This window comes from Malania oleifera, chromosome 1, assembly GCF_029873635.1.
Source record: "Malania oleifera isolate guangnan ecotype guangnan chromosome 1, ASM2987363v1, whole genome shotgun sequence".
NCBI lineage: Eukaryota > Viridiplantae > Streptophyta > Magnoliopsida > Santalales > Ximeniaceae > Malania > Malania oleifera.
The window spans coordinates 135,520,417-135,533,929 of NC_080417.1; the positions used below are offsets into that span (position 1 = coordinate 135,520,417).

General features: G+C 37.2%; 1 protein-coding gene across 1 annotated transcript in view; it reads left to right on the forward strand.

The window, feature by feature from the left end:
• LOC131156039 (probable ubiquitin-conjugating enzyme E2 25) overlaps positions 1 to 13,059 on the forward strand; it is a 35,016-nt gene extending 21,957 nt beyond the window's left edge. The window contains exons 3-8 of the mRNA XM_058109491.1: positions 429 to 521; positions 619 to 1,782; positions 1,877 to 1,940; positions 2,447 to 2,586; positions 2,672 to 2,983; positions 12,561 to 13,059. Of these exons, the coding sequence (XP_057965474.1) occupies positions 429 to 521; positions 619 to 1,782; positions 1,877 to 1,940; positions 2,447 to 2,586; positions 2,672 to 2,983; positions 12,561 to 12,824 (2,037 nt within the window). The 3' untranslated portion in view covers positions 12,825 to 13,059. The remainder of the gene's footprint in view (positions 1 to 428; positions 522 to 618; positions 1,783 to 1,876; positions 1,941 to 2,446; positions 2,587 to 2,671; positions 2,984 to 12,560) is intronic.
• The last annotated feature ends 454 nt before the right edge of the window (positions 13,060 to 13,513 follow it).

Genomic DNA, 13,513 nt, shown 5'->3' on the forward strand with positions numbered 1-13,513 from the left:
CTCTCTCTCTCATACACATACACCACCTGAGGTAGACATGCATATGAACAAGCACACAGATATATTTTGACTTTTCGTGCTCTTTTTAAAAATATTATATTATAAACAGTAGAAGTTCAGTCTGAGATATGGACCAAAAATTCAATGGTTATGAACTTATGATTGTCTACTAGCTTGCGAGTCGCACACAACTAAGATGTCTATAGAATCCATTGAAGTTCTTTTAAAAAAGATTGTACAAAATCTTGTGGTATTCAGTCTCTCTCATGTTCTCTTTGATGTTGTTTTTGTTGTCTCCATTTATTTAGTCTGCCATGTGGATTGAATTTATTTTTTTGTCTGGTGTCTTGACACTTTAATTCGATATAAATTCTTTATAATGCAGGTATTATAATTGCTGAAGGGAAAAAATATATATTTTTTTGTAGGTTTACCATGAAATTATTGATATTGACATGGATGAAGAGACTGCTGATGTCATGGTCATTGAAGAGAAAGCTGATTCATTTAACAAAGGCAAGGTAATGAAAAATTTTTCTTGTTAAGTAGCTGTTGAATTCTCATTCATTAAACATGCAAAGTGACTATAATGTGTGTTTTTTATTGTTTTTGTTCTAGGAATCTCTTGCCAAGTTTCTTTTTGGTCCTAGCAGCCATGCGAATCTTGGATCAGTGGATGGGGTTCAATCTTCCAAGAGCATTTCCTCGGGATCATATAATTCAATCAACTTGGATAATTACACTTCTGATTTATATTTTGATGAAGATGAATATGTTGATCTGTATTCTGATGATTTAATGTTTGATGATGATTATGCAATTTTGCAAGCTCAGTTTGATAATGTGGATATTCCTACTGGCATAGAGGCACCCATCCCTTGGTTTCAAAATTTTTCCCATAGTAAGGAAAAGCCAGTCAGTACTAGTAGTTCACCCAACTTAACTTTGCAGAACAAAACAGATGCCTTGAGCATTTCTCCTGGTGAAGTGCCGTCTCTATCATGGTGGAAGCCAGCACCTGTTCAAGTTATAAAAAAGTCAACTGCACATAGTACAAGTATGTTGACCCAACTGGATGCTGTGAGTCAGTCTCATCCACTTGAGCTGCCTCCAAATTGTTTATTTTCAGAACCAGATCAAGTTAAAGAGAAGCCAAGTTCTATAAATGGTTTGACTCATTTAGGTTCGAAAACCCAAGGCGATAGCCTGAATCTTCTTCCTGGGGTAAAGCCATCTAAACCTAAGTGGTTTTCGGATCCTTCTCATGGTAAAAGGAAATCCATTGCTGCAAGTAGTTCAGGCCATCATACTTCGATTAGTCAGTTTGATGCTGTGAAATATTTTCCTGGATTAGCGGCACAGCAGTGGAAGTCTCATGTTTCGTTAAGCTCAAAGAAGCAATTTGATTCAAGTTCTCAGATGCAAATGGATACATTGCACCTCCCTCCTGGAGCAGATCCTATGCCATGGTTCCATGATATTTATTCATCTAAAAAGAAGCCATTTGCGTCAGTTTATTCAAGTGCTTACAATCCATTTAATGCTATACATAATCCTTCTGAGGACGAGGCATTTATCCCATGGGCCCAGGATCTGGCTAAACGTCAGAAAAATGTGACTGGTCCGGGAAGTTCTACAATGCCTTCAGAATCAATTTATATTTGTGACGAAGATGGGGGTGAAGATGATATCATGAAGAAGTTCAAACTTTTTAAACAATTTGATACCATTCAGGATCATTGTGACCATCATTATGCTAGCAACGGTTCTTCACTGAAGCAGGTAAGTCATCAATGCAGTTTGAAAAAGATGCGTATCATGATTTCTCTCTTTTTTTTTACACTTGGAAAACTCACAAACTTCCTCTTTCAAACAGCCATCAAAAAATTGGGCAAAGAAAATACAGGAGGAGTGGAGGATCCTAGAGAAGGATTTGCCAGGTGCATTTTCATGTTATGTGAATATATTTATATGGCAGCAATCCTCATGTGATTTCAGGGACTGTCCTCTTTGCTTTTTAAGCCCTTTGAAATGAATGTGTTGGTGATTGTTGAACTGTTATTTGATCTTCTGGTCAGTGTTGAGAAACAAAAATTCTTTTATAGGTTCCTACTGGTGGGAAAATAGCTTGAGATTTATTATAGTTGGATCCCTCCTCCCCATGCCACCCCTACCCAAAAATTGATTTTAGGCTCATGTGTCTTTTTTAAGTGAAATGAATGTGTTGGTGGTGGAGCCTGTTATTTGATTTTGTGTTGAGTATTGAAAAAAGAAAAATTACGAGCCCCTCCCTCCTTAACCCTCTTCCCAGCCCCCCTCTCCCCCCCCCCCCCAAAAATAAAAAAAAACTTTCATGTTGTATATTGTCACCTTCTCATTGCCTTATTCACATTATATAATTGAACTCATCCCTCCATTGATTCTCTTGGCATTGTCACTCCAACAGATACAATATTTGTTAGGGTTTATGAAACAAGGTTGGATCTTTTGAGGGCTGTAATTATAGGCGCTGAAGGCACCCCCTACCATGATGGTCTATTTTTCTTTGACATTTTTTTCCCAGCTGGCTACCCTAGCACCCCGCCGGTATGTGAATGAAATTTGGAAGTGTTTAATTGTATATAGATCCTCTGTTGTATAGGTCTGACATCTAGAGAATTGCTTGTGACAGCTTGTGTACTACCACTCTGGTGGCCTTCGACTGAATCCAAATTTGTATCATTGTGGAAAAGTATGTCTGAGTCTTCTCAATACCTGGGGTGGTGATAAGAATGAGAAGTGGATACCTGGTATATCAACCATGCTACAAGTTCTGGTTTCTATACAAGGGTTGATTTTGAATGCAAAACCGTATTTTAATGAGCCTGGATTTGCAAGTATGAGTGGTTCAGAAGCTGGTGAAAATTTGTCTCAGCAGTACAATGAGAGTACATTTATCCTGTCATTGAAGACAATGCTGTACACAATGAAAAGGCCACCAAAGGTAATATTGTAGTTATTATAATCTGTTCATATTTCAATATTTTTTCCTTTTGTGGTTTTATTTTTTTTTCAAACTTTATTTTATAGCTTTGGCAGTTAGGCATTTGCATGGGTTTATAATTTAAGTATAGGAAAATCGCTGCATCCTGATATATGGTGATTGAAGTGTTATAATCATGGTGCAAGTCTATACATCCATGGAACTTGTGCAAAGTTTTAAAATTTAAATGAAAAAATTAAAATTATTGTAAAGGTGTAAATTTCATAGGTCTGGGCCGGGCTGCCCATTCATTGTCTTCACTGTAATCTTACATTTTAAGGTCTCCATTGAAAGTTTCAACAGAAGTTACTTGATAGTTATGAAAATACTTGCACGTCTAATTGATTGTGATTTTAACAACAACAAATTTTTTTTTTTTTTTTTTGTTTTTTGATAAAAAATATGATATATTAAGAGAGAGATTACAGTCTGGATGAGGACACAAAATCCTCAAAAAAAAATTTAAAAAATTAAAATCTACAGAAGTGAACCAAGGAAACCCCTCTTGAAGTTCTTCCCATTGTTCTTCATCTTAGTTTTACCACCATCAAGCTGAATTTCCTTTTCTTCAGTCAGAGAACTGTGGAACCATTTTATCCATCAAAATTGGAGCTTGAAGAGCCTCCCAGAAATCTCCTCTGTGGGGATGGGCGAAATTCCATCATTAACCATTAGCTTTTTATCCTTATCATTGTTTTCAAAAATACTAATACTCTCCAATCCTTCCATTAGTGCTGGCCGCACATACATTCAATCCCCAACATGATCAGAAGAGTCAGAAGCAGAGTGATACTGTTCCTGAATCTCAATAGCTAACCCCTATCACAGTCAAAATCATTAATGTCTTTACTGTCATATCATCCCCGCCTCTCCCCCACCCAAGAAAAGAAAAAAACCAATATTTTTTTCTTTCTCCCTGGGCTTGTTTGGCCAGTAATCAGGTCCATGCCCATGGCCTCCATAATCAAAGAATGAATCCATTACCCCACCAGAAATACTACTGCATGTCATGATTGTCAACTTGTTCAGAGATTCCCTTTTCTCCATTTTTGTTTATTAGATTAATTTTCTTGGCCAAAATTTTAGCCCTCTTTCCTTTTGAGATTGGGGGTGATTTATCCATAGGTAGTCTTTCTGGTTCAGCCTCATCAGACAAGTTTACATTGTCAATGAACAGAAATTCGTCCACAAAGTGAAGTGCATTGGCTTGTTACAATTCTCCAAGCTCCTCATGGTTCGAGTGAAGTTGGCCTTTTCTTCCATCATTTTCAAAATTAGCTGAAGACCCTTACTTCTCATCAAGTCCATCCACAGTAGACTTATTTTTCACATCTTACAATTAGAGCTCCTGCATTCGTCCTTTTTTCACCCCATTTCCCCATTGCATACCAAGCCACCATGTCCTTGATCAACCAAAAATTGCCCTTTTGCTCCAGATAATCTTATCATCCTTAACTGCAATCCATATCTCAGATTTGATGCTAGTTTGTTGAGAATTAGATTGATCATTGTATCCCTTAGAAGTCATATTATCTGCAGCTAAATATTTTTGAGGATTTGGGATAAATCATGAACTTGAGCATTATGTTTTAATAGAATTATACCAGAAAATGTAGCAAAGAAAGTAGAAATTGAGGTTGGAATTCATCTAAAGCATGGAATCTAGTTCAAACAATGTTTGCAATTTGTGAACTGAGGTTGAATTCATCTAGAACCTGAAACATAGTTCAAACAACGTCACAGTGAAATCTGTCCTTGTGTGTGTTTGTGATATTCCATAGACATAGCAATTTTGTAAGATAGCCGATTTTGTGTCTTTGATAAGGTCTGGATGGCTACTTAAATTTTTATAATGGTGGTTGTTCTCAAGGTATTCTGCAGTGCTGGGACCTTCATATGACCTCACTTGGAGCTTAAATATTCAAATCCCCAACAGTATAATTAGGTACGAAAACAACTGTAGTAGGTCCTGTCTGGCTCTTATATGGAAATTAGTTCCCCGCACATTCTTTAAATGAACATAAGGAATAATGAGTATGCCAGAAGGAACAAGGCAGAGCTCATAATAAAAAGGATAAGAACAGCAACAACAACAAAAACAAGAAGAAGCCTTAATTCTCACTAAGTGGGGTCGATTATAAAAAGGAAGAAGCACCATAGCCATAAATTTTGGACTTATATGGAAATTAGTTCCCCGCACATTCTTTAAATTGACATAAGGAATAATGAGTATGCCAGAAGGAACAAGGCAGAGCTCATAATAAAAAGCATAAGAACAGAAACAACAACAAAAGCAAGAAGAAGCCTTAATTCTGACTAAGTAGGGTCGGTTATAAAAAGGAAGAAGCACCATAGCCCTAAATTTTGGAAGTACTATTACTAATAATGTTAACTAAAAAATTTCATGTGTTTGCACATGTGCGGTTCTGTTTAGTTTCCACATCCACCGTACCCAAGTTTTTGGTTTTTGAAGAAATAGTTTTATCATGGGCTCATGTAATACCTATTCTTAGAAATGTGATAAATACAATGAGAATGTAATGAAAATCGTATAGGGGTGTAATAATTTAGAAAGTAGTCACTTATGAAAAAATTTTGTTACTCCATCCAACATTGAATAGGAAAGGAATAGACATTCCTATGCTAAAATGTTGGAATTGACTGGTAAGACCCTAGGGTTTTATTGTAGAGAAATTGGGGAGATTGCAAGTAAAAAGAGAAATAGGGTTGATCACTTGAAGGGGATCTGCCTCCAAACTAGCCAAAGGTTATGAATTATTTATTGCTTGCATGAAAAAGCCTTGTAGGGTTACATATATATAGGGTAGGGAACCCTACCCCTATTAGGAAGTTAAAATATCCCAATCCAAGTCCTTAATGGAGTCGATTGTAATTGATTGGGAACCCTAATAGAAATCCCAATTGATTTGGGAATCATAACACTTTAATTAGAAATCCCAATTGATTTGGAAAAACGTAACGTTAAATAGAAATCCCAATTGATTGGGAATCCTAACACATCAATTAGAAGTCTCAATGGATTTGGGAATCCTATCATTCCTGCCTCCTTCAAATCAACCTTGTCCTAAAGGTCTGAGCAGCAATAAACTCCGGGAATCTCTCAACTTCTACGTTTGACCACTTGGCAATCCAGAATTGCTTGTGGCTTAGAACCTTTTGGTAAGTCAATATGCCCATGTTATTCCGTTTGTGGTCAAGCAAAAATGAATTAGAATTATTGAGAAATATATGATGCTCGAAGAGTGGTGAGTACAATTTGCAAATGACTTAGATGATCTTCAAGAGATGATCTCTATATTAGGATATCACCCAACAAAAAAAAATTGAGGACGAACTTATGTAGGTAAGGTCAGAAATTATCTCATGAGAGGTCGAAGGTACATTGGTTAATCCAAAAGGCATAACCTAGAACTCGCAATGGCCATTGTGAGTTCTAAATGCAGTCTTCTGAATGTTGTCTTCATGTACCTGAATTTGGTGATAATTTAATCTCAAGTTGAGTTTAGTGAATTGTTTTGGCACCTCCTAATTCATCCAGCAATAAAGGAATGTGGTGAACATGTGTTCACTGAGGTGGCATTCCTTGTGGCTCCACAAATAGGTTAGAAAATTTTGAAAAAAGAGATTGAAGCCGTTCATCCTAGTCATATTGATGTTGTAAATCCTTTGTTGCTTGAAGTTGTACTGGGCAGCCACGTTGCTCTTTTTAAAGGAGCTTCTCCATTTGATGGGTTGAAACTGTGGTGACATTACCACAATGTTTGCTTTCAAGAGTCACTCTTTGACTATTCGCGACGAACTTCATAACAATTTAGAAAAATTCCAAGCTATATCACATAAAGTCCTTAACCATTCAATATTGAAAACCTCTTCATAGTCTTCTAGTGCCTGCAAAAAGAAATCAACATGCAACCCATGATTTTGCATAGTAAGTTTAACCTTTGGACACTTGCTCTGACATGTCAAGTCTTTCTGTTTGCAACCTTCACATCAAACTCTTCACATTGCTCCATAGGGTAGGTTAGCCGTTTAGAAATTTTAGTTTCTATGAAATTGTTAGTGCTATCAATATCAATTAAAATAATAATAGATTAGCATTTTAGGAAGCGATTAATTTTCATGGTTTGAGGATTAGCATACCCAGCTAAAGCATGTACTGAAGAAGTGATAGATTCCTCATTATCATCAGAGTTCATGCCTTCCTAATCTGAATAAGCATGGTCATCCTCAACTCTTTTGGCTCCTCCACAGGTTCAATCATCAAGAGTCATCCTTTTTGGCAATGGTGCCTTCTATGCCATTTTTTATCACAATGCCAGACAAACCCTTTGTTATTTGCTCTTTAAGCTCCTCCTGAGTCAATCGGTTGGCAGGAGGATTGCGAAGAATAGGTGGTGTGATATTGCTGTTAACATTTTGCTTGCCAATGGTTTTGCTGGAGTGACATTGTTCTTCTCCCAACTTCTCTTCTTCTAACCTTGCAAAGGAAATTGCAGCCGTCGTAGTCCGTGGCTGACGCACCTTGACCTCATGTCGAATGTCAGGTAGGAAACCTATAATAAAAGTACTGACCAGTTGGATTTCATTCCAATCTGTAGTCCTGTTTGATAGCTACTCAAATCGTGTCTAGTACTCCAAGACAGTGCTATTTTGGAGTATTTTGGCAAGCTCTCCATCAATAGTCTCATATCTAGTGGGCCCAAATCTGACTAGTATCCAGAAACAAATTCTGCCCATGAAGGCATTCCATAAAGAACTTCAAACCAGTCATACCATTTGATAGCATTGCCATCTAGAATAATAGCAGCAATCTCAACTTTAGAAGCCCAACTAGCAGGATCATCACTGTTCCACCAAGGAAATTCCACCTTCATACAAGAAGGACCATGATCACGCTCTCCTTGGTAACTTCCTTCACACATGTACAACTGCTCCCTATGATTAGCTGATGTATAGGCATCATATTATGTCTCTTTATGGAAAGATTTAACGAGTTCTTTACAGAGCGATGCCCGAATCTCTACAAATTGAGGCTTAAACATATTGTTAAGTTCAACCTTTAGCCTAGCTTCCATCTGAGATTGTTGAATTTTTTGATGCCATTGCGTATGAGTGAAGATCAAGAATTCTAAGATCTTATTTTTGTTGGCGGGTTAACGACGTCCACAAGAACGTCAGCTTTGATACCCAATGATAAGACCCTAGAGTTTTATCATAGAGAAATTGGGGAAATTGAAAGGATGGAACATAGAAAGAGGAAACATATTGTTCACTTTGAGGGGATCTGCCTCCAAATTAGCCAAAGGCTATGAATTATGTTATTGCTTACATGAAAAAGCCTTGTAGGATTATATATAATAGGGAGCCCTACTCCTATTATGAATGTAATATGTCCAAATCCTGATTGATTTGGGAATCCTAACACATTAAATAAAAATCGCAACATTAAATAGAATCCCAATTGATTTGGGAATCATAACACATTAATTAGTAATTCCTATTCATTTAGGAATCATAACGTTAAATGGAAATCCCAATTGATTTGGAAACCCTAACACATTAATTAGAAATCCCAATGGATTTGGGAATCCTAACATAGACATTGCCATTTTCTTTATGGCTGTAAAATATTAATTTTGTGTGAACTATCAAAATTTTCTATTATAACCATTCTTTTCAGATGTTTGCCAAACTAAATGTAACCTTAGATGAACACAGTTGCAAAATCTTTACGAAACATGTTTTCACAATTTTGGAGCCAAAACCCATGTATCCAATCATTTTCCTTTTACTACTCTATGGTTATTTACATAGGCAAAGCTTCTATTTCATTAAAAAACTGTTGACTAATCACACTCCTTTTTAGTGAAGGATTTGCCATTCTTGATTCAAATATTCATAATTAATGCTCAAATTCATAATTATCAGCCCAAAAATTTTCTCCTGTTCTTTGCCCATTTCCCAATTTTAAGCAAATCCAATACCTTTTTATATCCAAGATCATCAGCAAAATAAGGGGACACGAATCATATACCATGGATTGAGCATATTTATACAGTACTGTCAGAAAAAATTCAACACAAGCACTAACGATCATAAAATATGGAGGCAAAGGGGACCATCCAAACCACCAGATTTCACTTTATAGATTTGCATGAGCATCGCCAAGGATGAGCAATGAAAACCCCCCAAAAAAAAATATTGCTTGACTGGACATCTTCGTAGCATCATCAAGGATGAGCAACAAAAACCCCCAAAAAAAAAAAAAAAAAAAAATTGCTTTGACTGGTCATCTTCATCAATCCTTAAGGATTTGTGCAAGTGACAAAATGTGATCTAGAGAGACAAGGAATGAAAGAACATGCAAGAAAACACTATTATATCAAATTGTACTCTGCCTTTAGAACCCCAAACATGGCCGTTAACAAACCCCAAATTGAAAGTTCCATCCCATCATCGGCTTACATCCTGATGACCACCATCTTAGTAAACCATTGTGTGCCAGCCAACAAACCCATATTTCATGACTTTGTCAATCCAACTATGAGATCACACTGAAAGTGAAGGAAAGTAATGTTGGAGCAGCACACTTATTTTTGCTGTTGTGGAAGAACAATTGAATGGTGACAAAGACGAAGATTGGAGGAGCAAAAAAGGGGTCAAACCACTGGTTTCCAAAAAACTAGACGATTAATTTTTATCTCAAATAGGTGTTTCAGAACTAATACGTGAAACTAAGGTGAGGAATTCCCCTCTAAATTGCATTCGAGAAAATTGAATCTTTTGGATGCCAACACAAACAGAGAGATGCAGACTCACATGAGCACTTCCAGAGAAATATTGCTGGAGATCTGAATATATCTGATGCAGTTTGGTGGAACTGATGTGTGAATTGATCACAATTGCTTACAATAAATTGAAGGATTTGATGTTGCCTAGTGGGACAGAAAGAGAGAAGTTGACACAGGAAGGTGGGGAGATAGGGCAAGTGGGAGGGGGAGACTGGAGGAAAGGAAGAAGCATGAACAGGCCTTGTGTTATGATCCCACATCCGGTGTGTGCTAGGGATATCTTGGCTGTATAAGGATGGTTAGGTTCCAACCTTGTAAGGCGCCTTTTTGGGACAAAACTATGAAGACCAATGTGCCAAAGCGGACTATACCTTGGAGTTGGGTCGAGATCGTCACATTTGGTATTAGAGCCACCTTAAGGTTACTGCCACGTGGGTGGATGTTTACATCGAGGGTGTAGGTCCCACATCAAGGGGATTAGAGATTAGCTTTTTTCTTATTTTTGGGGGGGGGGGGTTGCTTATTAGGAAAATCTTAGCCATATAAAAATGGTGTAGGTTTCAACCTTGTGAGGTATGTTTTGTGGGACAAAACCATGAGATCTAATAAGTAAAAGCGGGCAGTACTCACCTATGTTGGGTCAAAACCGTTAAACATTGCTTTTCTTAATTTCGAAAATATATAAGCTTGGTCCTTGTCTAAAAACATGGAAAGATGTGATGTAAAATACACAAGTTTTCTTCATACTTCTATAAGTAGTATAGATGGCTGTAATAGGGTTATTGCAAGAGTACATGTTTTCAATTATTAGTTGTAGTGTGTGTGTGTGTGTGTGCGCGGGGAGAGGGAGAGTGTTTTCAATAATTAGTGGGTGGGTGGGTGGGAGGGAGGGAGACATATTCCCTAGATTGGGGGTGATATGTGGGTTGATGTCTCGTAACATTTTTTTAGAGCCATGTAGCATCATGAACTCTTCTTAAGAGGGGTGCTGATTCTCTCATTTTATAAATATTAGTTTTTCTTCTTCCTACATGGTTATTTTTGGCAACAAGAACTCGTTTTCGCTAATTTGAGTATTTGCAGCTATTTGTGTGTGTGTTTTGAAAGAAAGGGTGGGGGGGGGGGGATTCACCCTCTTTCACTCATGTTCCTTATGAAATTTATGGAAAAACTGGGGGAAAATAAAAGCAGTGGGGGAGTGGGGGTGAATATGTTAATTTTCTCATAGGCTCCATTTGACACTTGGACAGTTTACCCTTTGTCTTCTAGGTTTTGAGTAGCGTTTCTGAGGATTATTTAGTGAAGCTCTTGTAACGAGTGTGTTGAGAAACGCGCGGCAACTATGATGAATAGTACAGAAAACAAAGAGATAGAGCAACAAAAACATACGGATTTAACGTGGTTCGCCAGTATGTCTATATCCACAGGAGCGAACGGCGGCTGACTTTCATTATTGTAGAAAGTGGGGTTACATCATATGTATTTATATTAGCCCTAACCATATAGAGGTATTAGAAAAATTCATCAAATACTCTTGTACTGTAACGTGGGGTGTAGTCCCCGCACCCCCAACCCATTAATCGTTCCAGCCAATAAAATAATAAATTTCAAACCAATGCCGAACAAAACCGTCAACGGTTTCATCATACCATGGATGGTTTTTCTTCAGACCTGCTTCCTAGTTGGCTTCTAGAAGAAACCATTGATGTACCTATGGAAAACCGTTGATGGTTTTCTTTAGGCCAGCTTCCTAGTTTTCTTTAGCCTGCTTTCCCTGTATACGTGTTCCACTCGATATGTGTCACATACTACTTCAGAGTGGTCATGGGAATGTTCTTGAGTTTTGTCTTTTTTATGTACTATTGCATAAAACTATGTAACATGGACATAGCATATGTGCTCAACTGTTTGATGGCTAATTATGCCAAAAGCTTAAGGTGTCCTACATCCTCCCTCACTGTGCGACTTTTTTCAGCATGTGGAGATGTGAATAAATGGAACTTGAAGCTGAAGGCTGAACTATAAGCTTGAAATCCAAGACCTCTTATGCTTTGGCATGCCTATTTATTTATTTATTTTTTCCATAATTTGACAGGAAAAATCAAGGAATTAATAGATTTCTTTCTCTTCATCTCTCATCCATAGAACTTCGTGATACATCGCTTTTCTATTTGTAAATGTAGATAACTTTATTATAACTTTTTTGTTTTTTCAGTCTTTCCTTTTATAAAGTAAAATCACATTACAATGCATCATTAGTGTCAAAAGCACTTTGAAGAAGCTATGGAGAAGTGTTTTGAGGATTGAGGAGCACCCTAGAAGCATATATAATTATGCAGTCTTTATACATTTATACAGTATAGATACATGCCCGAATGGCAAAGGAGTATCAGAATATCAACACAATTCTCTTATATGTCAGTGTTACACATGCCAGAATGCACTGGCACTGTTGCTTTCTTTTAGTGGAACACGCTTGGTAGAAAAGCATGTAAATGTGTGTGTATGCAATACAATTACTGGGAATAAAGTTTTTCTACAGTTCTTTCCCCATAAACTATGTATGTTGATGGGGCTGGATGTGTGTAACGTGTATGTGCACGGGTGTGTGTGATGAACTTGGCATTTATGCATTCGTGTGCCTCAGGCTTGGTTTAGTATTGGTGAGGGTTTTTCCCTCTCCGCTTCTAGCATCTTATAATTTCTAATTTGTGTTTGGCCTCCAGCATTTTGAGGACTTCGTTGTTGGGCATTTTCACAAGCGTGCTCATGATATCTTGGTGGCATGTAAAGCTTATATGGATGGTGCTCAAGTAGGGTGTCTTGTCAATGGTGGCGTTCAGGATGTTGACGAGGGTGACAAGAGCTGCTCAAGCAGTTTTAAGGAGTATCTGGCTGGGTATGTCAAATTGCTTGTTAAAGCGTTTACACAAATTGGAGTAGAGGACTGTGATAAATTCCTCTCTTCACCGGAAAAGGGAAATTTGTGAGTTGGTAGAATGGCTTACAATATGTATCTGAATTAAAAGTCAATTTTGAGGCTCAAAGGCCCTTGCTTATGGGATAACCTAGATTTAGTTTTAGATTGAAGAGTATTAGACATAAATTATGGAACCTGGTGTGGTAAGGTTATACCTGCAAGACACTTGGGGGCGTGGATTTTGTAAATAAATATAAATATAGGATGGATGGGGTTATCAATGAAATGCCAATTTTGAGGCGCAAGTCCTTTTCCCAGTTTCTTATTATGCCTTTTGTTGCTAACCCTCAAACGGGTATGGTTGGTTTGGAATTGCAGTTGTGTGTGTGTGTCTATATATATATATACGATATTTGTATGATTTTTCTGGAGTTTTAGAAGAGAATCTTTATCTTAGAAATACTAACTTGAGCTATGCTCTTGGTGGCCAATACCTATTGGTAATCTGCCTCTTAAGCTCAAAGAATCCAATGAAAACTAGAGCAATGAGCCCCGACACTCCACTCCTTTCATAAAATTGAGTGTTGAATGCTGAATGAAGTTATGAATGCAGTCTATTGTATTCTGATTATAAACTGAATTTGTATGCATCTATTTGGTAATTGATTTCTGGATGAGTTTATTTGGTCCATTTTAAATTTCAATTGTTGAATATGTAACTTCTTAGTTCAAAAATTGTAAAAAAAGAAAAAAAGAAAA